This window comes from Ceratotherium simum, chromosome 30, assembly GCF_057802395.1.
Source record: "Ceratotherium simum simum isolate JZ-2026a chromosome 30, ASM5780239v1, whole genome shotgun sequence".
In the NCBI taxonomy this organism is placed as follows: Eukaryota; Metazoa; Chordata; class Mammalia; order Perissodactyla; family Rhinocerotidae; genus Ceratotherium; species Ceratotherium simum.
This window is the reverse complement of record NC_141929.1, coordinates 14585937-14613099: the sequence shown is the minus strand read 5'-3', so window position 1 is coordinate 14613099 and position 27163 is coordinate 14585937. Positions and strand designations below refer to the sequence as shown.

General features: G+C 51.8%; 1 protein-coding gene across 3 annotated transcripts in view; it reads left to right on the top strand.

Moving 5' to 3' along the window:
• The window catches only part of VAC14 (VAC14 component of PIKFYVE complex), a 103072-nt gene that overhangs the window by 58256 nt on the left and 17653 nt on the right, over positions 1–27163 (top strand). For all 3 annotated transcript variants that reach the window (XM_087419962.1, XM_004431816.3, XM_014788558.2), the window contains one exon: positions 3316–3448. In XM_087419962.1, the coding sequence (XP_087276088.1) occupies positions 3316–3448 (133 nt within the window). The remainder of the gene's footprint in view (positions 1–3315; positions 3449–27163) is intronic.

Below are 27163 nucleotides of genomic sequence, written 5' to 3'. Positions count from 1 at the left end.
CTTTCCCCACAGCTCTTGACACTCACTGTCCCTGTGTCCTCAGTCTTGGCAGGACCTTGGCTTTGGTCTTTATGCTATCTTCTGCCCTCCTGCCTAGGAAGGTACCACCTCCTAACCTGCAAATGCCAAACCTGCCCAAACACCAGTGCTCAAGAGATGGGCAGCATGGCGGAGCTGCCGAGAATGTGGGCTCTGAGGACTAGCTGCCTGGGGTCAGAGGCTCCACCACTCACCAGCTCTGTGACTTTGGGTGATCCTCACCCTAAGTCACAGCTTCTCCATGTATATAATAAGAATAGTCATAGCACATATTTTCAAGGATAATTTTGAAGATTAAATTAGATACTATGTGTGAAGGGTTTAGACATGCATAGCATATAGTAAGTCCTCAGTAAGTGGTAGCTGTTCATTGGCTATTAAGATATCACATTGGGGAGATGTTTGTCAAGGGGTGCAAACTTCCAGTTAGAAGATGAATAAGTTCTGAGTACAGCACAGTGATTACAGTTAATAATACTGTAGTGTATACTACAGTATTATACTTGAAAGTTGCTAAGAGAGTAGATCTTAAATGTTCTCACCACAAAAAAGAAATGGTAATTATGTGAGGGGATGGAGATGTTAGCTAATGCCATGGTAGTAATCATTTTGCAATATATAAACATCAAAATCAACACATTCTGCACCTTAAAACTTATACAATGTTATATGTCAATTATATCTCAATAAAACTGGAAAAAATACAATATAAATAAATAAAGCATCTGTAAAGTAAAAAGAAAAAAGATATCATGTTATACTGGGACAATGGGATATCCATTCACATGCAAAAGAATTTGGACTCCTTCCTCACACCAATACAAAAATTAAAATGGATCAGAAACCTAAATGTAAGAGATTAAAAAAAAAAAAAAACTCTTAGAAGGAAGCATATCAGTAAATCTTTACGACCTTGGATTAGGTAATAGTTTCTTAGATATGACACCAGAAGCACAAGCAACCAAAGAAAAAATAGATAAATTGGACTTTATCAAAATTAAAAATTTTTTGCTTCAAAGGACACCACCAAGAAAGTGAAAAGACAACCCACAGAGTGGGAGAAAGTATTTGCAAATCATATATCTGATAAGAGACGTGTATCCCATATATAAAGAACTCTGACAACTCAGTGAGAAGACAGATAACCCAATTTTAAAATGGGCAAAGGATTTGATTAGACATTTCTCCAAAGAAGATACACAAATAGGCAATAAGCACATGAAAAGATGCTCAACATCATTAGTCGTAAGGGAAATACAAATCAAACCCACAGGATACCACTTCCATCCACTAGGATGCCTATGATCCAAAAGACAGATAATAAGTGTTACGAGGATGTAAAGAAACTGGAAACCCTGTACATTGCTGGTGGGAATGTAAAATGGTGCAGCCAATGTGGAAAACAGTCTGGCAGTTCCTCAAAAGTTAAACATCAGAGTTACCATATGATCCAGAAATTCCACTCCTGAGTATATAACCAAGAGAAATGAAAACATGTTCATACAAAAACTTATACGTGAATGGTCATAGCAGCGTTATTCTTAGCCAAAAAATGGAAACAACCAAATGTCCACCAACTGACGAATGGATGAAATATGATATCTCCATACAATGGAATATTATTCTATCATAAAAATGAATACAAAACTAATACATACTACAACATGGATAAGCCTTGAAAATATGCTAAGTGAAGGAAGCCACATACTGTATGATTCCATTTATATGAAGTATCCCGAATAGGCAAGTCCTTAGAGACAGAAAGTAGATTAATGGTTGCCTGGGGCTGGTGGAGGGGAGACTAGGGAGTGACAGCTAATGGATATGGAGTTTCTTTTTGGGGTGATGAAAATGTTCTGGAATTAGTAGTGATTTATGCACAACTTTCTGCTTAGTGAAAATTGTACACTTTAAAAGGGTGAACTGGGCCGGCTCTGTGGCTTGGCGGTTAAGTGCGCGCGCTCTGATGCTGGCGGCCCGGGTTCGGATCCCGGGAGCGCCCGGAGGCACCACTTCTCCATCCAACGCGAGGCCGAGTCCCGCGTACAGCAACTAGAAGGATATGAACCTATGACATACAACTATCTACTGGGGCTTTGGGGGGAAAAAGCTGAATAAATAAAATCTTTAAAAAAAAAAAAAAAAAGGGTGAGCTTTATGGCATGTGAATTGTATCTCAATTAAGCTGTTATTTTAAAAAACAAAAAAAAGGCGTGTTAATACATAGGGCAGGTGGAGTGGGGATTCCTGCCATCACTAACACCTCTTTCCAGCGGTGCTGGTGAGATCAGCATGCCTTAGAAAGGAAAGAGTGGGGAGACCCAAGGGGTGTATGAATACACTACATCAGGATCGCCTAAGCATTCTGCAGCCCTGCCCGATCCCCTCCATGCTGGATGCCTTATGGAGGGGACCATGTGGCAGGGTGGGGTTGGGAGGGGGGCTGTATCTGGCCCTCAGTGTATTTCCAGCTGGGACTCATATCAGAGGGAAACCTTGAATGTGCTTCTGGTTTAGCCAGCTGGGGACTTTGAACATCTTCAGAGAACTGCTCTAAAAGAGCATCTTCGCCTGAAGATGAGGAAGAATGTCTGATTTCAAAACATTGAGTAAGGTTTAAAACACTTTGTAACATTCTGTCAGCGTGTGCTGTCTTTAATCTAGTGCGCATAAGTTCTTTTTTCTGAAGTCACGCTGGGAAAGGAGTTTAGCTTCTGCCTCGTGGGTTTGTCGGTTTTGTTGACCGTTGAGCTTGTGTGCCTGTCTTACCATTTTTTCTCTTTGACTTTTCATTTGTGCTTAACTGGCCAAAATAAAGCCCAAATGTGTTTTTTTGATTGGGATAATAAGTAAACATTTTGCTCTTTTTTAAATTTCATTGCACCTAGCAGAGGGTCTTACACATAGGAGGTGTTCACTAAGTGATTGGGGGCTGGCTGGAGAGGTGGACGGGTAAATGGGTATTTTTGCATTAAGCAAAGTTATATTTGCTTGTACATACAATCGGGCCTCCATATCCGCGAGTTCTGCCAGCTGCAGGTTCCACCATCCTCGAGTTCTACCAGCCGCAGATCAAAAATACCCATACTTGTATAGTCCTTGCTTTTTTGCTGTCGACCTATAGCCCTTGTTTGAAGATTTTCCCTCATCTTGTTACACACAGACCCCCCCACCACCACCTTTTTGGCATTTACAATTGTTTCTATTCTGTGGGGGTCTCATGACCCTATGGACACATAGTCAGAATAAATCCTGGCTCTGTCCCTTTCTCTACAGGTACCAAAGGCTTAGAATGTTCTCCTTCCACTCCCACCATGAACTCCTACTTTTATAAGTTCATGATCAACCTTCTCAAGAGGTTCAGCAGTGAACGGAAGCTCCTGGAGGTCAGAGGCGCTTTCATCATCAGGTCAGCCTCCGTGTCCCTTCTCTTCCTCTCACAGCAGCGCTTTTTCATTTTCACACTGTGCAAGGTGTCGAAGCAACCGTTTTGTCTTTCCCTCTTCTCCTCCTTTTCCTGACCTTTGCGTTCCTTCTTGAAGAAGGTTCCTCCTTCACACCAGGTTGCTGGTGCTGCTGACATGAGGCAGGTCAGTGTCACCATTTTTCGAACAAGTGAATTAGTTTTTCGCACATTCAGACACTGTTTTCCTTTGAGGTTAAATATCTTCTCATTAAGCGCCCTTGTGGGAGTCTTTGGGGAGGAAAGTAGGTGAGCCAGATGGAACAGGAAACAGGACTGTGCTCAGGTGCACAGCTGCCAGCGAGGGGTTTGGCCATGGTTGGTAGCAGTGGCTCTGGCAGAGCTGGGTTTCTGAGTCGTGTGAGCCTAGCCCTGGATAGTCCCAGGGCACCAGCCCCAGTCACTTGAGGCCTCTAGAACTGTCATCACCAGCAGCATGGCCAGGTGTGGCCCTTTGCCTCCTATTCAGCTCCAAGGAGCAGGGTCACCAGAAGAGTGACCTTCAGGCCACCAAAATCTAGATGGGACACAAATTTCTGCAGGCTCCCCAACCAAGCCAGGCAGAAGAGTTTTCCAGAGTAGTCCGTGTGGCCCCAGATGCTCTACAGCAGTGGCTCTCAGCCCTGGCTGCGTGTTAGGTCACCAAGGAGGATGAAAAAAGAAGAAGATATCTAGACTTCCCCCTTGACCAATGAAATCAGAACTCTGGAGTGATGGGGGTGATTAAAGCCGTCCAGGGTACTCGGGGAACAGACTAGACCAATGTGGTCCCCGGGAGTCAGGGAGGCTCCTGAGGTCATCTGGGAGGTCCGGGAGTTGAAGGAGGATTCCCAGCAGAGGGTCCAGCCTGTACAGAGGCTTCAAGGAAGGAAAAAGCTTGGACAGTGCATTTAGCTGTACACCAGAAGGCAAGGGGGAGAGGGGCTCAGCCTGGTGGGCCACAGTAAGGATTGGGGACCTTACCCAGAGGTCAGCGGGAAGCCACTGAAAGGGCTCAAGCAGGGGAATGGTGTGACCAGATCTCTGTTTTTAAAGATTACTGTGCTGCAGGGGAGGATGGGTGGAGGGAGGCAAGGAGGATGGGTGTATGGGAGACCAGTTGGCAGCCGTGGTCCAAGTGAGAGATGCTGGCAACAGGGTAGGGGGATGGGAAGAAGCAGCGGCATTCAAGAATTCATAGGAGGTATAATTGATGGGTGGTTGACTGCATGAGGGAGTGAGGAGAGGAGGAGTTGGGAGTGACATCCAGCACTCTGGTGTGAGGGGCAGGGTGGCTGGTGGTGGCAGTCCCTGAGATGGGAGCCCTGGAAGAGGAGCAGAGAGGGAGGAGGTTCCCATGTTTGACTTTAAATTGCTCTGGGGACATCAAAGGAGAGATGTTGAAGAAGCAGTTTGCTGTACCTATCTCTCAAAAGAAGGACCTGGGCCTGAAATACAAATCTGGAAATTGATGGGATAGTCATTCACTCATTCATTCAACAGATATTTACTGAATACTGAGTCTGTGCAAGGTATCATTCTAGGTGGTTCTGGCCTTGTGGAGCTTTCATTCTTAAGGAATGAGAACAGTCAGTGTAAGAGTGGCCAAGAGGAAAGAGAAGGGGCCTGAGGCCAAGCCCTTGGGAGCTCCAGTGTGTCATGGTTGGGGAAAGAAGGAGAAACCAGGAGAGGAGGCCCAGAAGAAGAGCCCGAGAGGTTGGAAGAAGCACAGGAAAGAAGGGGATGGTAGGAGGCAGTGAGAGAGTTGAGGCCTCAAGAGGGTCTCCTGGGGGGTGTGGCAGGAGTGAGCTGAAGGAGTGGGAGACAAGGCAGTGGAGGGAGCAGGCCCAGACCTCTTCATCCAGGGCTGCCTGCCTTCCCTGGAGGAGGGAAGCCACAGTGCCTAGCTCGAGGGCTGAGGGTGGAGTTGGGGGCACCGTGGGGAACGGGGGCAGGCTGAAGTACTGAGTCGCAGGAGAGGACAGGCCTGCCTGGCCAGAAGGACAAAGAGCAGGACCACAGAGTCCCTACCTATCAGGAGGAAGGGGCAACTGGTGGTCTAGACCACCAAGAGGTGTCTCTGTGGTGGTGGGAGCATGTCACTGTCCTCTTGCATTTCTGAGCTGTTATAGAGCAGGGTTTCTCAGCCTCTGCACTATTGGCATTTGGGGCTAGATAATTCTTTGTGGTGGAGGCTGTCCTGTGCACGTAGGATGTTGAGCAGCATCTCTGGCCCCGACCCACTAGATGCCAGTAGCACCCCCACCCACCCAGTTGGGACAATCAAAAATGTCTCCAAACATTACCAGATGTCCTTTGAGGAGCAAAATCGCCTGAGAACCAGCTACAGAGGGACAGAAATGGATTCTTAGCCTCATTGGCTGAAAGAGAAAAATTTCTATGGTTTTTCTTCACATCAAGTTGGACAGTCAGGGGCCGTCCGGTGGCGCAGCGGTTAAGTGCGCACGCTCCACTGTGGCGGCCCGGGGTTCGCGGGTTCGGATCTCGGGCGCACACCCATGCACCACTTGTTGAGCCATGCTGTGGCGGCGTCCCATATAAAGTAGAGGAAGATGGGCACGGATGTTAGCCCAGGGCCAGTCTTCCTCAAGAAAAAAGGGGAGGATTGGCATCGGATGTTAGCTCAGGGCTAGTCCTCCTCACAAAAAAAAAAAAAAAAGTTGGACAGTCAGTCGGGGGTCAAAGTAGAGATTAGATGTGGTGCGAGAGAACCCCCCCACCAGGAAAATGATGGACTTCTCCCACGTGAGTGACGGTTAACTTTATGTGGTTTTCCAAATTGCGGAGATGTCAGCTTTCTTGATAAGCCCTCCTTGCCTGGAAGACTCTCAGGGAACCAGTAGAGAAAGAGGCCTTTGAAAAAGGAATTTGTAGCTCATTTCCTCTCTGGAGAACTGGGCTACAATGGGTTTTTCCATCCTCCATCAGCCTCACATGCGCCATCAGGGTCTTGGGGAGAGGTTGCTCAGGGGAGTAAGCAGCATCCCCAGACTGCATCAAACAGAAGTGTGAGCAGCGTGGGCATTCTCCCCGTCCCTAGGACCCCACCCACCCACCAAGGCTCCGGGGAGCTGGTGGCCCAGCCACCACCATGTTCCATGTTCCCATTTACAGCCTCTAGGGCAGTGAGGCCTTGCTTGCTTTGCAGTGTCTCCTGGGCATCCTGGGCTGATGGGAATCCTCATTTTGCAGAAGCGAAATGAGAGGAAGCCACGTGCCCGCCCGGCTTGGTGGAGCTGGGCTGCGGACCCCTGCACTCTGTTAATTCCACAGTCACCACTTTAACCCTTCTGTGAGAGAGTGCAGAGCCAGGTGCCATCAGGGGACCTGTACAACCTGCAGGCCGGGACCACCTGGGGCCCAGCTTCTCAGAGGGTCCTCCCTCCTCATCCTACTGGGGGCTCAATACATCCATCATGGCAGTCGCGCACTGTTCCGGGACTCACACCCCTCATGGACCACACTGGGGTCTCAGTGGGCATCAGGCCTGGCCTCCAGCCCATGCCTCACTCCCACCCCACACAGCCACAGAGGTCTCCTAGCCCTTGGCACTAGCACAAAGAACGCAGTGGGCTGGGACAGAAGGAACCTTGTGACTGGGTCCCCTCACACATGTTGTCCCTCTCAGTCCTTTGCTTCATTTATCCAGCCAGCCACCAAAAGTAGCACCAGCACCTGGCATTACGTGTGATAGCCGACAGCCACCTGGCCTGGCTTCCTCTGGGCCACGCCAGCTCTGTGGACCTGCTGCCTGCTAAGCCAGCATGCCAGGCAACCCAGTCTGGGCTCTCCGGGTGCATACAGCACAACGTCAGACATGGAGGAGGCCTTGAAGACGCGTGCTTCCTTGTCCTTCCCGTGGTCAGACGGGGCTGAGGCCCTTCAGCAAAGATCTGCTAGGGACCAGCCCTCAGGAGTGTCAGCCTGCACGCCTGCTTCCATTTCATTTCCTTATTTTCTGCTGATGGCTTTAAAAAGGAGCATAAAAATGGTACATGCAGACTGCTGACATGAAGCCACAGGCCTGATAAGAAACACAATAAATGATTTCTTAACCCTCTCCTTCGGGTGTTACGCAAACAATAAGTTGCTCCTCTCAACCCCCAAGATGGAGCACTGAGAAAGAAACGAAAGAGATTCTTCTGGTGAATAAGTTAAAAGCCATTATTTCTGCAGTAGTGTGTTTAGTTCAGGGTCCAGGAGCGGCTGCCGTTTCTAGAAGGACAAAGGCATCCGGAGTTCTTGAAGACAAACAGCTGGTGGGGGGTCTTGGCATTGAGGAGGATGCATGATTTCCCTCAGGACCCAGGAGCGTTTCCTCTCCTGCACACGGCTTTCCCAGGCTGCGCCTCCACTCGGAGGGTGGGAGTGGGGCCCCCGAACTCCAGCCCCTGGGCTGGTTGGACATCCTCTCTGTGTCCCAATGGCCTTGTTATCTGGTGGACATTACAGTTGAGACGCATGTTGAGTTTGGGGAAGCCAGTGGCTCCAAAACTTCATCTCAGCCAGACTGTGACCTGCATGGGACCCAGGCTCTTCCCTTGGCTGCAGGAGTTGAGGCCAAGCCCACAAGTGGAGGAAAGAGAGGGACGTGGGGTGGGGGGGGTGCTGCGAGAGGGATGGTGCCAGGCACCCCCAGCCCTGCCCACTCCTCTTCTGTAGGACTCCACAGGAGTTGGGTAGATGGGCCTCCCACAGGTACTCGGGAGCTGGATTAACAGTGGAGCTTCTGGAGACAAAGAGACTTGGGTTCGAATCCCAGTTCCTCCAGTTTTTAGCTGTTTTCCAAGCCCATTCTGCTTTGACTGTGAAATGAAGATAATAGCGCCTGCCTTGTCGTTTTGCGGAGGGTTACATAAGACCACGCACATTACAGCTCTCTGCACAACTTGATAAAGGGGAGCTGTTGTTCCCCTCATGGTATAGCCCCGGCCTCCCACAGTGGTTTGTGGGGAGAGAAGATCAGACTCCCCTGGTCTGAGAAGAGGGGGGAAATAATTGAACCTCCTGTGCCAAGAGCTGGCTCTGGTGTGCCAGGCCTGCTGCCCCAGCACCCAGGGCACCCACCAGTGGCCCAGCCCCGGCCCCATTAAAACAACTCTGCCCAAAGTAGGTGTCCGTGTACATTTTCCTCCTCCGGCCTCTTCCCACCCTCCATGCCAGTGCAGGCAGAACAAGCACAGGGCTTGTTTCCCCATGAACCGTTCCACTTATACTCAGGAGAAAAGGAGAGGAGGGAGAAAATGCAGCCTCTTTGATAAGCTGTGATATGAACTCCAGCATAATCCAACAGCTGTGATCTTTACAAGGCCTGCTTCTGTGTGGGAAGTGAGCAAGTCTGAGGACGCTCCACTCTGCAGGCCAAGATGGCCCTCCGGCCAGCATCCTTTGGCTTAATCAACTGTGCCTTCCCCCCCACTCTTCCTCCCTGCTGCCTTGCAAAGAGGACTTGCCAGAGAATGCTTTCTTTTTAACGAGTGACTGTGCTGTGAACTCGAGGGCTCCAGCCCCAACCAGCCCAGTTGATGGTAGATGAGGTCCTGAGCACCCTCCCCAGGGACAGGGGTGCCCCTCAGATGAGGTGGGTGTTTGAAGAGCATGGGCTGGGGGCCCAGATGGGAGAGGGGGAAGCAGTCACAAGACTTCTTCCATGAGACCTCACCCCAGAGAAGCACCATAGTGAGGCTTTTGATTCATTCTGGTCCTCCTCTAGCCTCTGATACAGACAGGCCTGGCAGCCTCTCCAGTTCAGCAAATGCTGATTGTCCCTAATATGTCCTCCTAATCAGGGCTAATCCTGCCCTCCCCTCACCCCATCCCCCATTTTCCCAGGTTTGCATAAGAGCCCTGTGTTGGGGGGCGGGTGGAATGGGGAACTGATTGGCTCCTGAAGTTGGTAGTGGTGCAGGGGAGCCCAGGCCGAGGAAGCCACTGGAAACTGGACGTGTTTTTAATTGCGGGGCCTGGGGGAAGGGCCTCGAGAAGAAGCTCTCTTTCATGCCGTAATTGGGAAATTCCACTTAGCTGTCCTTGTACACTCCGCCTGTGAGACAGGCCCTTGGCTGGAGCCAAATGGTCACTGTGGCTGGGGCAGCCCAGCCCGAGCTCCCTCCTCACTCTCCCTCCTCACTCTCTGTATCGCCCCCAGCCTCTGGAGTCCATTTGGCTTTGGGTACACCCTCTTTATCCTGTCTGGCTTTATGTGGGCCACCTTACCTGCCAGGGGGCATTGGCCAGGCCCCCAAAAGCCCATTGTGCTGATGCTAATGAAAGATGAATTTGAGTAAAGTGGCAAGGCCAGGTCCCTGGTTCAAATGGCCTTTTAGAAAAGCCTGCTTTGCCTCTGGCCGAAGCCTGCAAGAGAGAGCTTCTAAGAGGCCGGGTTCTCTTCCTCTCGCCTCTTTTAATGGACTGCATTCATTTGCTCAGAATGAAAATAAATTGCTATGACAAACACGCGCCAACCTAAGTCTGTCTGCTGGAAGAGGCCCTGATCCCCCTACCCAGAATGCAGGCAGGTTTTGATCTTTTAGGAGCTCGTAGCCCTATCGATTGGGTCCCCAGTTGAGGGGAAGGAGGACATTGAACGGGACTGGAGGAGTTCTTCCAAGGAATTTCTTACTTCCCTTTCAGAAGAAGCTTTTCTTCTTGCTGGCTTTAAATCAGTCTACCCAGCTCCTTATGTGAATCTTCTGGAGCTTTTCATAGTCATTTTCCCCCGGGGAGCGAGGGCTGGGGTGCTTTTGTTGAGATGCAGGACAGCAAAGGGAGTGTGTGGCAGAAGCTGTTTTGCACAACCAGCTCTTGGCTCTGATCACCTAATTGGGGACAACGCTGAGGGAATGTGAATGGCAGGGAGGCACGATCTGACAGGCCAGAGATTGCCTGGGAGAAAAAAGTCTTGCCCTCAAAGGTAAAAAGATGTCCTTGTGAAGGGCAAAATCCAGGCAGCCCAGAGAGCTCAGCCAGTCTACTTCCATTGTCCCTAATCCATGGCAAAGTGCCAGAATCCCAGCACCTCACAGAATCATCTGTGACCCAGGGGTGGCAAGGAGGGCTGAGGGACCTGGGGGGCAGGCTGGTGGCTTTGCTCTGCTTCCTACAAGCAGTCCCCACATTGTCCCTGTAGAGCCCACTGTCATACACACTGGTGCTCCCTGTAAGAAGTGATGTGTTTTCTTCTGGAAAATGGAAACCACATGTGATGGGCCTTGCTAGGCCAGGCTGGGATTAATTAGGTCCAGCTGAGGGTATGGGGGCGGTGAAGAGGAAGTGCTGGCCAGAGGGAGCTCTGCGCAGCGTGCTCTGGAAGTCCGGGGAGCTTTAGAGAGAAGTGTCCCCATGTTTCAAGGGTCCTCCTGGATCCATGTCACATAGGGCTGAAAGGATGCCCAGGGTCCACTCGCTTTGAGCAGGGCTTGTGGGAGGTTAGAGGTCATAGGTGAACTTGGCAGGGAGAGGCCATGTGACCCAAGCAGTCCTCCTCCCACAGAGCCAGCCATTGGCCCCAGTGTCTAGAAGCCCCTGTGATGGGGTGAGGACTCAGGAACCATTCCGTGCCCACTGCACGGGCATGCCTTCTGGACTCCTCATCACATTGGTGCTGGCACCTGCTGAACCCTTTCCAGCCTCCGATTTAAAGCACTTTCTTCATAGTCTACACACCTGAGAAGCATCCGTTCCCTAGCCCAGGGCTCAGGCAGACAGCAGGGCTGCAGGGTGATTGTCGGGAACTGAGAACTGTCGGGAACTGCCAGAGCTGAGAACTTGTTAGTGAATTTCTTTCTGAAGCTTGAGAGGTTGTTTCCGGATGGAATCTGCAGTACTCTCTGGATCTGTTTATACTTTACCTAAGGATGCCAGGAAACTAAGAAAGTTTTGACCTTGGTGAGTCAGACAGCTTGGTTAATTAGCAAGTAGCTGATGGGTATCATGATGTAGCATCTTAACAAAATATCGGCAGGTTTGGAAGGTCCGTAGAAGTGATTTCCAACCTCCTGCTTCCTTGGGGTAGGGCTGCATCTGAGCCAGGACAGACAAATGAGTGTCCTTAGTTTTAAAAGTGCTCTTAAACTCCTTCTAGAACAGCAATTAGAGTGTATACTATTCATCCTTGTAGAATGCATTTCTCACGAGGCTCTTTTTTTTTTTTTTTTTTTTGCTGAGGAAGACTGGCCCTGAGCTAACATCTGTTGTCAATCTTCTTCTTTTTGCTTAAGGAAGATTCTCCCTGAGCTAACATCTGTGGCCAGTCTTCCTGTATTTTCTATGTGGGTTGCCGCCACAGCCTGGCTGATGAGTGGTGTAGGTCTGTACCTAAGAACTGAACCTGGGCCGCTGAAGCGGAGCATACCGAACTTAACCACTAGGCCACCAGGCTGGCCCAGGAAGCTCTTTTTTATCCTGATATCACTTCAGCTTAGGTTTCCTCAAGCTGCTCTTGGAGGCCCCTGTGCGGTTCTCCCCTCTCTCCCCACTAGTGGTTTCTTTTAGCAGGTAGCCACAAAGATCACAGAGACACACACACACACCTCGCCCCATTTTCAGAAAAATACACAGAAGGGTTCTGTCACGTGCCGTTTGTGAAAGGCCGTCCAGACCAGCTGCCCCTTCCACACAGAAGGAGAGTTCCTGCCTTGAAGGAGCCTGGCCTGGGGGAAGCTTGGCACTGAATTCAGCCTTAGATGGCAAGCACAAGCCTTTATGAAGGAGCGAACAGTCCACGAGAAGGGTGCTTTATAACCCAGGTTGCCATGATCCACTGAAAAGGCTCTTGGGATCTGTGGTGGCTAATGCAACTTTCTTTAAAAGTTTGCAGCTTCAGCTCCCTGGAGAGTGTGGGCTTTGGGTCTGTTGCTGTTGTCATATCTTTTAATGCCTGTGTATCACCAGAGCATTTGCCCCCAACTCCGTCACGCCAAATCTTGAGACATGCTCCATGGGGGTGCTGTGTGGTCATCCAGAGACACAGAGCTGAGGTTCTTGGTTGTCTTCCAGACTGGGTGGTGGAAGCTATTTGGGAAAACTGCCCCATTTCCAGTCTGGACTTTGCTATTCCTCAGCCCTTATTGGAAAGAAGCTGTACTCTCTCATGCCATCTCCCTTCCGCCCAGGGTCATTAACCCCCAGAAAATCCCCACCAAGACCTGTCCTGATGTGACCTCCTCCTCATCCTCTACCAGGGCTCTCATCCTGCTGACTGTCGCCTCAGTGAAACGCTGAGTAAATCTGCATGTCCTTCTCTATCTTCCTTCTAGGCCCCCAGCCCTCCAGACTCCTGCCCATCTATTATCCTGGCCTACTTCCTGTCTATATTTAGATGACATAATCTCGTTGGAACTGCCTGGCACTGGGACAATGAATGTCTTTTTTGGGCTAAATCTCTGTTTTGACTCTTGCTCAAGAGGACATGTCTCAGCCGCTCCTTCTCCCAGATTATTTATTTTTTCTTCTGGTTTATCACAGTTGCTCGCATCATCCACGTTGGCCTCTCTCTCTCTCTCTGAAGCTGAGCTGAGATGCCTTTCAAGTGCACTGCAGAGTCATCCCTCATTTTCCTCTAGTCCTCTGTTGAGCATCCTGTGCTGTCTGGTTTGAGCCTTGCCTATCTTTCCTTTTAGAAGCTGCTTTCCTAAGTGCTGAGTTTGCATCTCTTTCTCCATTTCCTCAGAAAGGGTGCCACATGCTCCACCCTCAGCACGTGCTGCCATCACGTGACCGGTTTCCCAGACTTGGGGCCATCGGAGCCTCCTTGTTTTGCTCCCCCAAAGAGCTGCTTCTTTAGCCTTATAATGGCGTTTGTGTCTCCATTTCACCCTCATCCTTGTCATCAGAAACTTGTGGCCATGGACACCCCAGACCTGCTGTCTGCATATCCAGTCCCTTCCCTGTGAAGGAAGAAGAGTCGTGCAGACTTGGGGTCTCCCGGCCCTTCACATTGCTTCAGAGAACATGTCTCGGAAGCTCTCCTGTGTCCCCAGAAGTTCTGACTTGTTTTCGGCTCCATTTTGCCATCTCTTTGGCAAAGCCCTCTCCCTTTCTTAACCACCTAACACTTTTTGCTCCAGTGCCCCAAATCTGTCTTCTTTCCTTCTTCTGATCAGGGCAGTGTGGTCGCCTTACCTCCCTCCATGCCTTGATGCCCATGATGGCCTTTTTAATGTAAATTTTCCATTAAAGAACAACATACTATTTAAAAGTGCACAAATCGTAAATGTACTACAGCTCAGTTAATTTTCACTAATTGTCTACATTCATATAATGGGCACTCAGATCAAGAAGTACAGTCGTGCGTCACTTAACAAGGGTGATATGTTCTGAGAAATGCATCGTTAGGTGATTTCGTCTTAGAGCAAACATCATAGAGTGTACTTGACACAAACCTAGATGGTATATAGCCTACTATATACCTAGGCTAGATGGTGCTACTCTTATGGGACCACCATCATATATGTGGTCCATCCTTGACCGTAATGTCTTATGTGGTGCGTGACTGTAGAGCATTTCCAGCACCCAAGGTCCCTTTCATGTCTCCTCTCGGTTACTACCCCCATACTCCTCCCCAAAGTAGCCACTGTCCTGACTTCTAACACTTCTAGTACGTTTGTTTTACCTGGTTTTGAACTTTATATAAATGGAATCATACACTTAATGCTCTTTTACAAAGTCTGGCTTCTTTTGATCCATGTTATGTTTATGAGATTCATCTATATTACATATAGCAGTAGTTCACATTTCTGAAGAGTATTCTACGATATGAAGTTACCAGGATTCATTTACTCACTCTGCTATTGATGGGCATTTGGGTTATTTCCAATTTGGCACTGTTATGAATAATGCTGCTATGAACATCTTTTCTCGTGTCTTTCAGTGAAATATCATATGTGTACATTTCTCTTAGATATATACCTAGGAATTGCTGCATCAGAGACCACATGTATGTTTAGCTTTAGTAGATAGCGTCCAAAGTGGTTGCACCCGTTTCCACCCGCATCAGCAGTGTATGAGAGTTCCAGTTGCTCACATCCTTGCCAACACTTGGTATCATCAGTCTCTGCTTTGAAGTTGAGAGCTTCTCATTGCTGATTGGCCTTTTGGGTATCCTCTTTTGTGATGAACCTGTTTGAGTCATTTCCCTTTTGGGTTTTCGGTGCTTTTGTTAGTGACCTGTGGAAGTTCTTTATATATTCTGGATTTGTGTCTCTCAGATGTCTGGACTGTAATTATCTTCTCCTACTCCGTGGCATGCCTTATCACTCCCTTAATAGTGTCTCTTGATGAATAGAGGTTCTTTATCTTTAACGTAGTCCGGGTGATCAGTTTTTCTTCACGGTTAGCATTTTTTTGTTTTGTGGTGCTTTTTCAGGGGATTAAGAGCTCCTGAGAACTAACCATAAAGCTGCCTGCTTCCAGTTGCTGTTTGTTAAGCATTCTTAGGGAACTGGACACTGAGTACAATCGACCCAAATCCCAGACGTATTATTTCTTAGCTCTGGACGGGGTCTTTTAAGCCAGCTAGTCCAGCCTGCTTGTGTTTTGTAACAGCAAAGATTCCTAGCCACCCTCCATCCCCCCTCCCCACTGAAACCCAGGGGCTTCTCATGCAGCCGAGCCAGCAGGGGTCCACAGCCTGGAGTTGGGAACCGATAATCTAACTATGTTGGTCAGGACTCTGAGTGGCAGGAGGCGGAAACCCAGGTCAGAGGCACCAAACTGAGCAAGGAGGCTTGACTAGCCTAGGTAGCCAGACCAAGGCAGAGGGCAGCAAGACCCAGGAACTCTGCCTTTCCCTGTGGTGCCATCTTGCTTCTTAGCCCTTGTTTGAGGTCAACCATATTGTTTTGGTCCCTTCAAGTGACAGAGACATGGCCACCACGTCACATGGCCATCACATCCCCGCAAGTTATGCTCTAGGGGAAGCTCTGATTGGCTCATGCAGGGTCATGTGTCCACCATGGTGGGGGTGGCAGTGGCAGGGTGCTGCAAGCAACAGCCCTAACAGACTCCCGCATGGAGAGGGGAGCAACAGCTCTCCAGAGGAAAGGGGCTGCTCTTCCCACAAGAAAGGGAAAGAAGTGCTGAGCAGTGAAAACCACCTGGGCCACCAGGTGCTGCTCTCTTGAACAGTTTTCTTACGTGGAGAATGAAGACAGTGATCATCAGCATCTCCGCTGATCCTCAGGAGGATTATATGACGTAACAAAAAAATGCTTGAAGGAGTGTCTGGCCCCTGGTAACTATGCAGTAAGTACCAGTAGTGACTGTGATGGTAATTGTGATAAGTAGCATCCGCCCTCTTTCTTTGCCTATCAAGGGAAGGGAAGCCCAGGAGGTGGGTGGGTTGGTGGTCGCAGAGCTGGGCCTAGCACCTTTCGCCCCCTTTCCAGCCCCTTGCTCCCTCTGATGCAGCACACTGCAGCCCCACAGGCTCGGCTCCTGGCAAGCAGATGTTCTGAGGTTGACTATCACTTTCTCTTGTGTTCTGGGGAAAGCTAAGAAAGCCATTAAGCAAATTAACACTTGACCCCAGGCATCCTCCCCTCTTCTGCCCCCCACTAGACCCCGCCCTGTCCAGAGCTGCACAGTCAGGACTCTTGATTGCATGTGACAGAAAGCCAATTCTTACCCTTATGTTGAAAAAAATAAAGGTAGCGTGCAGTCAGGGACAAGGATTGGCTCATTGAAAACTAAAAGTCCACAACTAGAGGCCTCCTCGTGTCCTCGGGACTCAGTCTTTCCCCCTGGCGTCCACAGCTGGCTCTTCTTCCTCCTCTTTTGGTACCATCCTAGGCAGGCCGCCGCACCCTGTGGCAAGATGGCCACCAGCAGTTCCTGGCTCACTCCTATCCCTTAGCACCCCAGCCTTCAGCAGCAGTCCTGGGCTTGAGTCTCACTGAACCCGCCGCTGTGGCCAGAGAAGGCCCGTGCTCTGACTGTCTAGGATGGAGTCATATGCCCACCCTTCGACGCAGGAGGAGTTGTTAGTGGGAAATCACGATTCTGGAACCAGAATCCCAGGACGTGGACGCTGAGGAGAGGGACCCAACTGGTATCCACTCCGTGGTCTAGGTTCCAATGCTGACTGACAGGGGTGTGAAGCAGGCCCCACCGAAGGCCCACGTGGTGGCAGCAGAAGAAGTGACACTTCTCCTCCACTTTCCCAGCAGCCAAAGCCTCCATCCCCCTAGGAAGGAGGGCAAGGGGAGGGAGGGGCCGCGAGTGTGACGACCTTCCCAGAGACCACCATGGGGGCAGGTGGGGAGTGGGATGGAGGAGTTAGGCCTCCAGTTCATCCCTTCTCTCTGGCTTCCTTCCGTTTGCAGCACTGCACCTTGCCAGAGACTAGAAGTTGCCTGCTGTGTTGTGGAGTGTGGATTCGGGGGTTAGATGCAGGCCCAGGACCTCCCAGCAGGGCCACTTGGTGCACTCTCCCCACACAAGTGCTCCCGGAATGGGAGTCCCAGGCCGTGATTGAAGGGAGACCAGGAGAGTCTCCGTCTAGATTTTAGGCTCAGTTCAGAGTGGCCCGAAGGGACCTTAAGGGTCAGCTGAGTTCTTTCACATGGGAGGAAACCGAGGCTTGGATTTTTCCAGTGAATGTTTCTCGCATGCTGCCTTTGTGTGGCGGCCTGGGCTAGGCAGACCCGGGCCAGCCGCTGCAGTCGCAGACAGGATACTCAGGTGTGACAGGAACGTTGTGGAGGGTAGGGAAGAGCTGGGGCTAACCCAGTTGGGGGGCAGAGGTCAAAGATTCACTTCCCACAGGGTCCATTCTGTGACTCTTCCTGGAGTGCCTGCAGTGTGCCAGGCCCCATGCCAGCCGTGGGCACATACAGGACTGAGAGTCAGTTCCTGCCTTCACCAAGGTGGCGGTCTACCGACATAGGCAGACAGGCGACAAGTGACTAAGAAATATGTGCCCCAGTGTTGTGATTTGTGCTCTGGAGGGAACAGCGGGGGTGGGGAGGTCCTCAGGTTCAGTGCTGTGGGAAGGGGTGCCCCACAGCTTCAGCGGAGCCAGGAAGCTGTGACCTGGATCCGATGTTTTCTCAGAGCAGAAAAGTGCCCTAGTTTCCCCTCTCCTCAGGCTCAGCTGAAGCTTCGCCAAGAATTGGCTTTTAAAGGCTGCCTGAAATGTAGTTTAGAGCCAAAAATCTATAGAGCCGGTGCATTTGTGACCTTGTTGAAAACGCTTACTGAGGAAAATTAAGGGGATAGGATTTGGGAAATTTTTTTTTCCTTTTTAAGATTAAAAAAAAATCCATTTGGCTCTTCTCACCCCCATCCCTTTCCCTCTTGGCACATTCCCTCCCCTAGACGCCTTACTCCTCCAGCCCTGCGCACTCATCTCTTCCCTTTGTCCACACCTCCCCCATTCCCAATCCCTTTCCATCCACTGTGCTTCAGGAATGAAAAATACCAGTGGGTAAAATAAGGACCCTGGGTATAGCCCTGGAAATTAGGCCACAGCTGTCAGGCCAGAGTCCTGTCTCTGAGAGGAAAATGGAACTGCCAGGAGCAAGTGCTCGGCCCTCCCTGGTGAGGATAGATACGAGTCTCCACCAGCCCCCTCCCCCAGGGGCTGCTGCTCTGCTGGCCCTGGCTGAGGAAGGGCCTGGAAATGCCATTTGTCATTGAGCAGAACTGTCCCAGTGCCCATCGGCGGGGACACCACAGTGGGCAGAGCTAGTCCCTGCCCCCCCAGGGATCCCAGACATAAGCAGCGATGATGCTCTGTGGGAGCAGATGGGGTGGGGGGAGTGCCCAACCCCAATGGAGGGTGCGGGAAAGCTTTTGGAAAGAGATGCTGTCTACCTGAGCCATGAAAGGTAAATAGGAACAGCATGGGGGTAGAGGTAGGGAGGAGAAAGTGTTTCGGATGTCACAAGCAGTTTGCTTAGAAGCCCAGAGGCCAGTGCCCAGGCACTCCAGGGAACTGGGAGTGTGGCTGGGACCAGGCCCCTGGCTGCCTCACGAGCAGCCCTGAGGTGCCCAGTGAGCCACTGAAGGTCCGGAACAGGTTCAGAAAACTCTCTCCACCTTCTGTGGGCGCGCACAAGTCCCTGAAAGGAGAAGCCGCTGATGGCCACCCTGGAGTCTCCAGGAAGGCACTGAGCCCCCACCTCCCCCAGCCAAGGAGGGACTGCGGGTCAGTGTGAGGCCACGCATGGGGTGGCTGGACCCCAGAGCCCAGTGCCTTGCTTCCAGAACTTGCAGTAAATGGAAGGGAAGAGGGGCCCAGGGCTCACAAGGTAGGGGGACACGCACCCATCTGTAATAGCTGTGGCCTTACATTCCCTCCCCCACCTATTAGCCTCATGAAACACAAAAGGCTAGTTAAGGAGTAGATCAGGAAGCTTGCGTGACAAGGGATCTGGCTACTAAATCATTCTAGAAGGTTCAGTGCTGCTGGGACTCGAAATTTGAGCAGATAATCTTGACTAAGTTTAAAACCTTCTCAACACCCCAGACGTCCCTGCCCCAACTTGTTTCGCTCTTCAGGGGACGCTGCCTTCAGCCAGTTAATTCCAGGTGCCTGTGAATTCCACCGACTTGCCTCCTCCTTTCGTTTCTCCAGAGAAGAGTCAGCTTTTTCCTTCCTCCCATGTGAGCTGAGCTGCTCCCTCCCTGACAGATGAAGGTCTGCCTCCTTTGAGCCTCTTTCCTGAAGGAGACCACCGCCCACCTCTGTCCGTAGCCCAGGCCCTAACAGTTGGCAGGTTCCTAGAGTTACCTCACTTCCTTCCTGCTCTTGAAGCCTGAGCAGCCGTCCCAGTCCAATTCCTTCTGCTGCTCCCGGCCCCCCAGGAGCATGGTAATTGGTTTCTCAGATCTTCAGCTGTGCACCACGTCTGGGAGTGTTTCCCAGCCCCCTGACCCTCCGCAGGAAGACCTGTGATCTTACTGCTGTGGGGACCCCGAGGGGAGGGGGCCGTGGAGAAACGGCTGCTCCTTCACTTCTCCACCCCCTCTAGTCCCTCTGCTCTCACTCCTGCCAGTGATGCCTGAAATAGCTACAGTACCTCCACTTCCTGCCCCCAGCCCCACTGCTGCAGCCCAAGGTCACACTCCCCACAGGAGGGGGCACTGGGCCTGGTGCGACAGAGCAGCTGCCCGGTGTTATCCGTCCCTGCTCAGCTCCCGAGATGAGTATCTGTAATTATAGCTCTTGGAAGATCACAGCTTTCATTTCATTTTTGTGGTGTTTGGAGGAAAGTTAAAGCCTCTCTTCACGTTTTCAGTCTTCCCCAGCCAGCTACAGGGTTTCTACGGGAGAAAAGAGAGCCATCAAATATGTGCCCACAGGCGAAACACGGTAGCAGGGGAGGTGGGTGGGGGCAGGCTCGGAGAAAGGAAGGCAGGATGGACAGACCCAGACAGGCGTGATGAGGGAGGGTGGAGGGTGGCACCAGCCGCAGCGCCTCTCACCCATAGTTGTGCCACCTCTCAAGGGCCCAGAGCCCTGGTGCAGCCTCCAAGGAGGACACCTCCCTGAGATTTCATCAAAGGAGTCCTCCTACTTCGAGTCCATCCCTGTTCCTCAGCCTTGACTTGGCTCTGTCCTTCCTCTCAGAAAGAGCACCTGAAAAGGCAGCCCCGAGTGCCTACTTAAAGTGGAAGAAGGTGGTTGCATGAGGCAACAGTGATTCAAATAGCCCAGAAGGGTGGCCTTCCCATGCACAGCCATGGTTGTTTGTAGAACTCTCAGATCTCACCCTGCACAGCCGCCTCGCAGCGTACTACCCAGGCTGTTGGTGTGAGACAGCTCTCCTGCCCTAATTGAAGGTGGGGGCTTCGTCTCCACTGAGAAAACTTTCCCCTTCTCCTCGGGGTTCTATTTCAGGAGAAGGCCTCCCCTGTAGTTAGGCACTCTTGCCTCAGAGTGGAGCCAGGCCTTTCTTCCTGCTAGTATTATGCTAATCACTCCTCGCAAACAGGCAGACTTTGTAGGAGGTTTTTGCCTGGTTTTAGATGAAACCTACGCCTTTGAAGCAAAGAGCTGCTGTAGCTAAAAATATAATTTCCTGGCTGTTGATCCTCTCATTTGTAAAATGCATGTTTCCATTGTTAAATCTGCAAATCTGCAGCAGCCACCACCCCGGAGAGGGAAGCCCTGCCATCTCTGCCCGGAGCATTGACCCCCTCTGGGGTGGCGCCATCTTCCCAGAGCCCTGCTCCCCTGCTCTGCCTCTGAGATCTCCCTGAGGGAGTCCAAGACAATCCCAAAATGCATAAGATTCTAAATACCTTCTTAGGTATTGTTAAAATTTTAAACCACCTAAGATAAAAATTGAAATAACACAGAAGAATATAGCATAAAACGTAAAAGATCCTTCACTAACACTTCCTCCCCCAGAAGTTGCCTCTGTTTTTAGTTTCATGTATTTCTTTCCAAAACTTTGTCTTTCATTTGTAAATACACAGATCCATTTGGTTTTGGTTGTGGTTGTGGTTTTCCAGCAGAGGATTCTAGACTCAGAGTTGTTCCGCAGCTGGCCTTGTTTTCCCTCCCTCATACATCATTCGGCAGAGCGCAGCTCCCTCAGGATCCTGAACTCGTTTGGGCTCTGCGCTCTATCTCTAGGCCAGAGCAGAGTGGTTCAGGGTCACTCTCCCTTATCAAGGCCACCACGTCACAGAATTAGCCTCCATCGCCCGTTTCTCTGTACATGGCGCTCTGCTCCATGGGCGGTGGCGTGACGCTGGGGCAGGGCAGGGTGGCTGTTCCACAGCAAGCCGCTTGCCTGGCACAGCTTTGCTGGGGTTGGTAGGGGGCTCGTTTGTATGGTGACTTGGGACTCCTCAGACGCCTGCAGGACACTTTCTCCAGAGGGACTTCCACAGATGCCTCACGTCTGGAGTCCTTTCTCATTCTCGTGCATTTAACCCGGTGAAGATTTTCGGGGCTGGAAAGGAACATTCTGATGAAAAGCCTATTTCTTGCATCTTAAAGTTCCCTGAAAATGACTGATCACAAGAGGAATTTTTTCAGCCTCCTGGCAGGGGGTGGAGGAGGGTACAGATAAAACTCCGCTTCCATTTGGCCACGAAGACCACGAAGACCTGAAGGCGTCCCCTCCGCCCGCTTTGTTCTACCACTTCTGCTGTAGCCCTTCCACTCGGAGCTTTTTACTGTTTTCCAGGAGACTCAGCAGAGAGGCTGCTCTGATATTTGCTCTTTGTTACCAGCAGTGGGTATTAGTGTTTCTCTCCCCATTCTGATTTCTGGCAATTATCTCCATGCCCTTTACATTCGCACTTGTAAAGAGCTATAGATAACAGTCTCAGTTCATAAAATTTCATAAAACCCCCGGACTGAAGATGGCCAGAAAGACACTAGTTGTTCCAGCTCCCCAATCACAGACTGTTATCTTCTGTGGAAGCCAAATGTAGCCAGAAAGGCAGGATGGCGTATGCCAAAGTCAGCGGCTGGCAAGCTGAGCTTCCTCCCCCAGGGCATCCGAGGCTGGGGAGACGAGCCAGGCACAAGGCTGCCAGAGGAGCCAAAGCCTGAGGTGAGGGTGGTGGTAAAGAGCCCCGGGCAGGCACAGATCTGGCCTGAGAGTTGATCTCCTTTTCCTTCTGTTTGAACAGAGCGAGTCGGGGCTGTGCACAGCAGACTTGGGAGCACTAAGATGGAGACCAGCAGGGAAATAGTGAAAGACCAGGCAGAAGCTTAGGGAAAACCAGGACCTGGCTCTGGGGAGGTGAGGGTGTGGTTGTGAGAAGGAAAGCAGCAGGGTCTTAGGCCCAGAACACCAAGGCAGAGCCCCGGCTCTGCAGGCACACATCCTTTGGGACTCCTGGTAAAATCTGCCCCTTTGGGGGCCAGCCTCGTGGCGTAGTGGTTGGGTTCGTGCACTCCGCTTCAGCGGCCTGGGTTTGCAGGTTCGGATCCAGGGCACAGACCTACACACCGCTCATCAAGCCATGCTGTGGCGGTGACACACATACAAAATAGAGGAAGATGGGCACAGATGTTAGCTCAGGGCCAATCTTCCTCACCAAAAAAACACTCCCCATTTCCCCATGGGGAGTGGCATCGCCAGGCTTGTAGCAATAGCAGTTTGGGGACAATGGTTCTCAGTCCTGTGAATGAAGCTTGTTAAGAATACAGATCGCCGACTTCCTGGAGTGGCCCTCTGAGCATGGTCTTGGTGTCCCAAATAGTCTTCAAGTGACTCGAACATAGCAGCCAGATTCAGGGGTCTCTTGGTGAGGGGCTTTTCCTGGCTTAGAGGGCCCTGCTGGTTCTGGAGGGTAATTGTGCAACCTTCTGGGTGGGGAAGGATACTGATAGGACAGGGGGTGGTAGCTCCCCGCTGAGCAGTGTGGAGCTGAAGCCGTGCATATAGAGCCCAAGGGCAGAGCACTGAGGCTGCCACCAGAAAGCACCACGGCCGCCCCTGGTTGGAACCCTTCAGGGCACATTAAATCCCTTGGAAAAAAGTCACCACAGGAATATGAGGTAGAAGTGGCTCGCTATGATCACCCGGGACCCATAACCACGAGGAGAGCCCATGGGGGTGAAGAATTTGGGGAGGGACGCATTCTGGCCTTGGTGCAGTGACCACATGAACACCAGACTGCCAGGCCCAAAGCAGGCACGTGGCTTTAAGGTTAGAGGGGCAGAGTTGTGGGACCCGCCGGGGCCTCGGTGTCTGGGCTCCACACTGACTAAGGTGGAAGGGAGATGCTCGCCATCTGTAAATGTTTGTGGTCATATAAGCAGCAGCAGGGAGTAATCCCTTGGCCTGGAACAAAGGACTAGTTTGAGAATAATGGGATGAAGTAAAGGAAAATGTGATCAGAGCAACTTGGGAGCAGGAAGACTGTTGGGACAAGGGATGTCCCTGAGCCATTCGCAGGGACGATGGAGCAACCCTGGCCGGGCTCCCCTGGCTCCTGGCACTTGCCACTTGCCTGCCTCAGTTCTCAGAAGCTCACACCAGTAATCTGAGGGGGAAATGCAGAGATGCTGGGGTATCTTTCCATTACCTGTCTACCTCAAGGGACCCTGCATGAGGTCCCATGCCATGGGGTACAAGGTGTCTCTGCCCTGGGCATTTGAGCCACAGGGAATTGGAGACCTCAGGTGGAAAGAGGGGCTGGGCCAGGGAGGAGAGGTCTGTGTCCTTCTGCAGGTGACACACAGTGTGGGACTGTCTGCCAGAATGGAACATGAATTCTGGGTCAGGGACTTGACTGCTGTGGCCCTGGCTTTGTGGCCGCAGACCAATCCTTGGCTTCTGTTTCTTCCTCTGTCCCATGAGCACATGATCTCTGAGGGCCTCCATGAGCCTGACTGGAAGTTGGCGGGGGTGTGGGTGGGCAGGCAGGTCTGGGGCCAGGAGCCAGCTTGCCAGGCTGTTTGTATGTTGGCATTAGGGCAGCATGTGGCCTCTTCACAGGCAGGGCCCACCTCAGCAGGAAGTCTGAGGACATCCTTGGGAGGAAATCCTGCTTGGAAGGACAGGAGCTCAGAGGGCTTCAAAGGGAGAAAAAGGTTCCATCCGTGGTATTCCAATGGTCAACCCAGGGGACTCCCAGGCATGCAGGATGCTGTTTCCCTGTCAGTGTCAGCCTATATTCAGAGCACCGGCAGTCATTGTACTGAATCCCCCTCCCCGTGGACCTCAGGCGGCAGCTGGCCTGGAGCCATACTCAGGAACAGCTGCTCCTAGCAGAAGTTTCTGGGAACCTGCTGATGGAGTCACCCCATAGATCCCTCTCCCTGGGTCTGAGTGTGGGTCCTGGCTACAGAGCTGTGGGCTCAGCTCCCGGACTCTGCCTCTCACCTTGTCCCCTTGGGGACAATCCATTGCCCCAGTAAGACAGAACTAGGTGTGGGCTCAGGTCAGCAGTATCCTGGCCAGGTGTGGCTGGTGTGGTCAGTGCCTGCCACCCACAGAGGTAGCCTCAAGGTGAAGGTGGGGTGGAAGGAGCTAGTTTGCAGATAAACTGACCCAAAGCCACATGAAGGTTCTGGAGAAGCTCAGGCTCCAGTCCATGAGTGATATCTGTAGCCAAGGTGCTCCCAAACCATCTGTCTTCCAGAAAAAGAATGTCCAAGCCCCTGTGCCAGCTGGTCCCTGGAGCCTGCGAGCTGAGTGGATGGCAAGGCAGCAGCTAAGAGCTTGGGTGCCAGGTCGGGCCGACCAGACGGGGACCTTGGCAAGGCTCTCATTGGTGCTTCACTCGCATTTCTGTTAAAAGGGGGTGGCTGAATAGCACCTGTCCATGTGAAAAGGATCTAGGGTACATGAGGTGCCCAATGTAGAGAAGCGCTCACAAATGTCAGTTTTGCATGGCCGTTATTGGGAAGGAAATAGTGATTCGGTGTGAAGGAAATCTCTGCCACGAGAAGGCAGGAGCCCATTCTCAGGGGCTCGGCGGGTATCAGCGTTTCTTGCAGTTGATGGTCATGGAGACAACAGGATTTCCCTTAGTGACCCCTCCCTTTGTTTTCATTTGCTCTGAGTGTTCGAAAGATGAAGCGCAGAAGCCATGGGCTTCCCTCCCAAGGGGTGGAGACCTGGGGAGTGATGGCCTCCAGTGCCTCATTCATGCCACCTCCCCGCTCTCTGCTAACCCAGCCTTGTCCTCCCGACACTGCCTTTTCCTCCAGCGCCCAGCACACCTCAGCCGAGTCCCCCAGGTCTTCCCTGCCTATCTTGTGGTGTCCCCAGAGCCTCCATGGCAGGGGCTATGCCTCTGCCATCTGACCTGTATCCAGCCGTTTTCTGGAGTGTCTCTGTGGGTTGGAGGTGCAGCCTTTTCTGGGACACAAACGTGGACCTTGTCTATAAGTCAGACGCCTGCTGAGCCCCTCACAGGCCCCTCCCTGCAAGTTCCGAAAGTGCTTCAGCCAGAACCAGACACTTCGCAAAAACCCGGATGCCTAGGTCAGAATCCACCTGGCTCCCCAGGGCCCTGAGCGTGCGGTTCCACATGCACACTGAATTCCACGACTGGAGAGATCCGGGCCACTTGCCCCTCCTGGTGATGAATTTTCTGTTCCACAAGTATCTGTCTCTCTGTTGCCCACAGGGGTTGCAGACACATTCTGCCTCGGGAAGCTCGGCCAAGAAAGGAAACACTGCAAGTGAACGTTGGGAGGTGCAGCTCAGGAGGGCGGAAGGAGGTCATGGGGAACTCGCAACAGGGGTGAAAGGCCCTCCCAGGGGTCGGGGACAGGGCAGCTTGAGCAAAGGCCCAAAAGGGGCTGGAGCAGTGCCTGTGAATGGACAAAGGGGGACGGGCTTGGCCAGGTAGCTAACAGCACAGGGAAATGAGGCCAGGCAGGTCAGCTGGGCCGTGTGCTGAGGATTGCTTCCGCCCCGGGGAGAGGCGGAGCCCCTCACATGGCAGAAGGGCCACGTGACCACCCTAGGCAGTGGAGGAAGCAGGAGTCACTTCTCCTGGCTCTGCCCCACTCTCCCCTTTGTCCCTAGAGCAAACCCCAGAGCTGGAGAGAGGAGTATGCCTGGCACAAGGAAACTGAGGCCCTGGCTGCCTGCACGAGACCCTTTGGTTTCTTGGCCACTCCCGCCCAAATGAGGCCTTCCCTGGAGGTCTCCGGATAAGCCCAGCCCAGTTGTCTGTGGCCACCCAGAGTCTGGCCATGCCACTCTCGAACAGAGGGACAGAGAGCTAAGTGGACAAAAAACCTCTTTCTGCCTCTCCCCATCATGCTGTGCCCCTCCCTCCAGCCCCCCTCTCGACCAGCTCCCAGCAAGACCCAGAAAAACAAGTCCTCATGCCTCCTCCTCCCACCCCGACTCACCCCCACGAAACTTTTAAGTGTATGAGACACATCGACTGCGTTAAACATGATGAATTTTAAAGGCATGAGTTGGCAGGGTTACCATGGCTGCCTCTGCCCTGAGGGGCACACTGCCGAGGATTGATTGAAATAAATAAAACAGATTTACAGTTTTCATACTTGGGAAGCAGAGAGCTGGAAGGGAAGAGGAGTGAGGGGGAGAGGGGAGGATGCAGTGAAACTCTGGTTCTTTGTGAACGTCAGATAGGAGGCCACTCCTTCCTCCCCCATCCTAGTGTTACACTGACCCGAAAGCTGCTTTCCCTTTCAATTCCTAAAGGATCCAAGCTGTTGGCAAGGACAAGGCGGGAGAATACTTTTCTGGTGGGAATGGCTCCGGGCCCCTGTGTTTTCTATACTTGACATTAGGCTGCACTTCAGAGTTAGGGCTGTGAGACTCCAGGCGTCTCCTAGGAAAGCCTGTGTCCCATTGGCCTTGGACCACTGAGGGGATGTGGACACCAGCTAGCAGACAAAGGAGAGAGGAAGTGAGGTCCTGTCCCTTCATGCACAGTGTTGGCCTGCTCAGAACTCGAGGAGCAGGCAGCTAGGGATGGAGATGAAGAAAGGAGGCCCATGCTAGAGGGAGAAGGGGTGCGGGGGGGCGCTCCCAGCTTTTATGCCTGTCTCTCAATATTGGCGTCTCTTTCCACTCAAACAATTTGGAGTCCAGAGTCTCTCTCCACCAGGCCAGCTGTTCTGTGCCCTGTGCTGGTGGCCATCCCGTTGGTGTGGTCAGCTTATTGCTTGGGAAAGGCCTGGGAGGAAATGATCCCTCCAGCCTCCATTTCCCCTTAAACTTCTCTTGAGTCCATCTGGTGCCCTTTCCACATCCC